At 35.0% G+C, this 1484-nt stretch overlaps 1 protein-coding gene across 1 annotated transcript; it reads left to right on the top strand.

Moving 5' to 3' along the window:
- Window positions 1-523: 523 nt before the first annotated feature.
- On the top strand, window positions 524-1231 carry LOC109592743 (uncharacterized; the record flags this gene model as incomplete). The annotated part of the gene is made up of 2 exons (XM_020008123.1): window positions 524-631; window positions 708-1231. Coding segments are annotated over 2 exons (593 nt in total), but the record flags the coding sequence as incomplete, so codon positions are not given.
- Between the last annotated feature and the right edge of the window lie 253 nt (window positions 1232-1484).

Genomic DNA, 1484 nt, shown 5'->3' with positions numbered 1-1484 from the left:
ACACAATAAATATTGATTAAAGTTTGTTTTAGTAAATTTTTATTTTTTTTTTCACTTGTTAAAAAATCAGACCAAAGTACCTGTACTTTTAGCAATAATAGCATCAAATGTGAATTAATGCCTTGTGTTCACAATACTTAAGTCTTGACTGAAATTTGTCTATCAAACGAGCAATGTGAAATTTCATAATAATGATTCATAAAAGATTTAGTTTTGATTGGAAATCAGCTGAAGCTTTCTACACAACACAAAACATGTACTGGTATATGATCAGAAAATTATATAAAATGGATTCTCTTCTAATGTACATGCAAATGTATTAGTATGCATGTACATGTACATATTATCTGTGTTTTGACATGTTTCCTTAAATAGCATCTGAGCTAAAATGCTTTTTGTGTTAAGAGAGTCAATTTACAAAAATGCAATACCTTAATTCATTGTAAATATACATGTATGTGTACATGTGTATTATACATCATGTACCTCATGTATTACAAATTATTATTATTAATCTTTTTAGTCATCATTCATATTCAGTTCATGTGTTTCATTTGGAACTTTCTTCGTCTTGAAAACGAGCACTTGAACAATTGTGGTCAGTTCCGTGCTGTCAGAGACATCAGCATTCATCCTAGTCTCGCGTAGCCAGACTCCTCCCTTTTTTGACTTAAGAGGAGTCTGCATGGCTACGCGAGACTACATTTGTCCAATCACTGCTAATGAAATTGAAGGAGTAGACACTGAAGAGAAAGGACCTCTAAGAACACTTAAACGTCGCGCCTCAGAAATACTCGGAATATCAGACCAACATCCGTCGGTAACGGCCGCTAGACGACGGTCAAGCGGTGAACTTGGTCAACGTCTTTCAATATCCGGAGCCACTCGACGGGTGTCCGTACCAAATCAAGATGAGTCAGGGAGTGTTACTAGTGTGAGTCCATCAACTGATATAGTGAGAAGAGGTTCAGCTAGGAAGAGGAAGTATACTGTTGGTGGTTTATTGGTTGAAGTGAATGAGTTAGAGAATATAACTAATGGATCAGTGGATGATCCAGTGACTGATAGTGATATTAATGTTGATTCATGTTCCAGGAGTGAGGGGAGGGAGAGTGAAGGAGGAGGAGGAGGTCATAGGTCACTGCAGGTTGGGTTTGTAATACCTGCAGTCATACCAGAGACTATACTGTAAATAATAATAATAATAATAATAATGATACCTTTAGTATATTGTATGTAAGTTATTTTGAATTTGTAATTGATTAATGCATCATGATTTTACTTTATGTATTTTCATTATGAATCTAGTTATGTAAATTTATTACATGTCCATGTAACTCCCTGAAGGGCAGTGCCCTTGTTTGTTTCATGTGATCACCATGGTAATGGTTTGATCTGCTTTCTTAGTTCTTTTCCCTCTCATATAATGGAATACTTATGGGAACTTCAACGACAATGTTTTAATGCATTTGAAAGGAAAGATC

Source organism: Amphimedon queenslandica, unplaced genomic scaffold (genome assembly GCF_000090795.2).
Source record: "Amphimedon queenslandica unplaced genomic scaffold, v1.1 AMPQUscaffold_4099_Cont23916, whole genome shotgun sequence".
In the NCBI taxonomy this organism is placed as follows: Eukaryota; Metazoa; Porifera; class Demospongiae; order Haplosclerida; family Niphatidae; genus Amphimedon; species Amphimedon queenslandica.
Note: the sequence above shows the minus strand (reverse complement) of the source record. Positions and strands in the feature narration are given on the sequence as shown.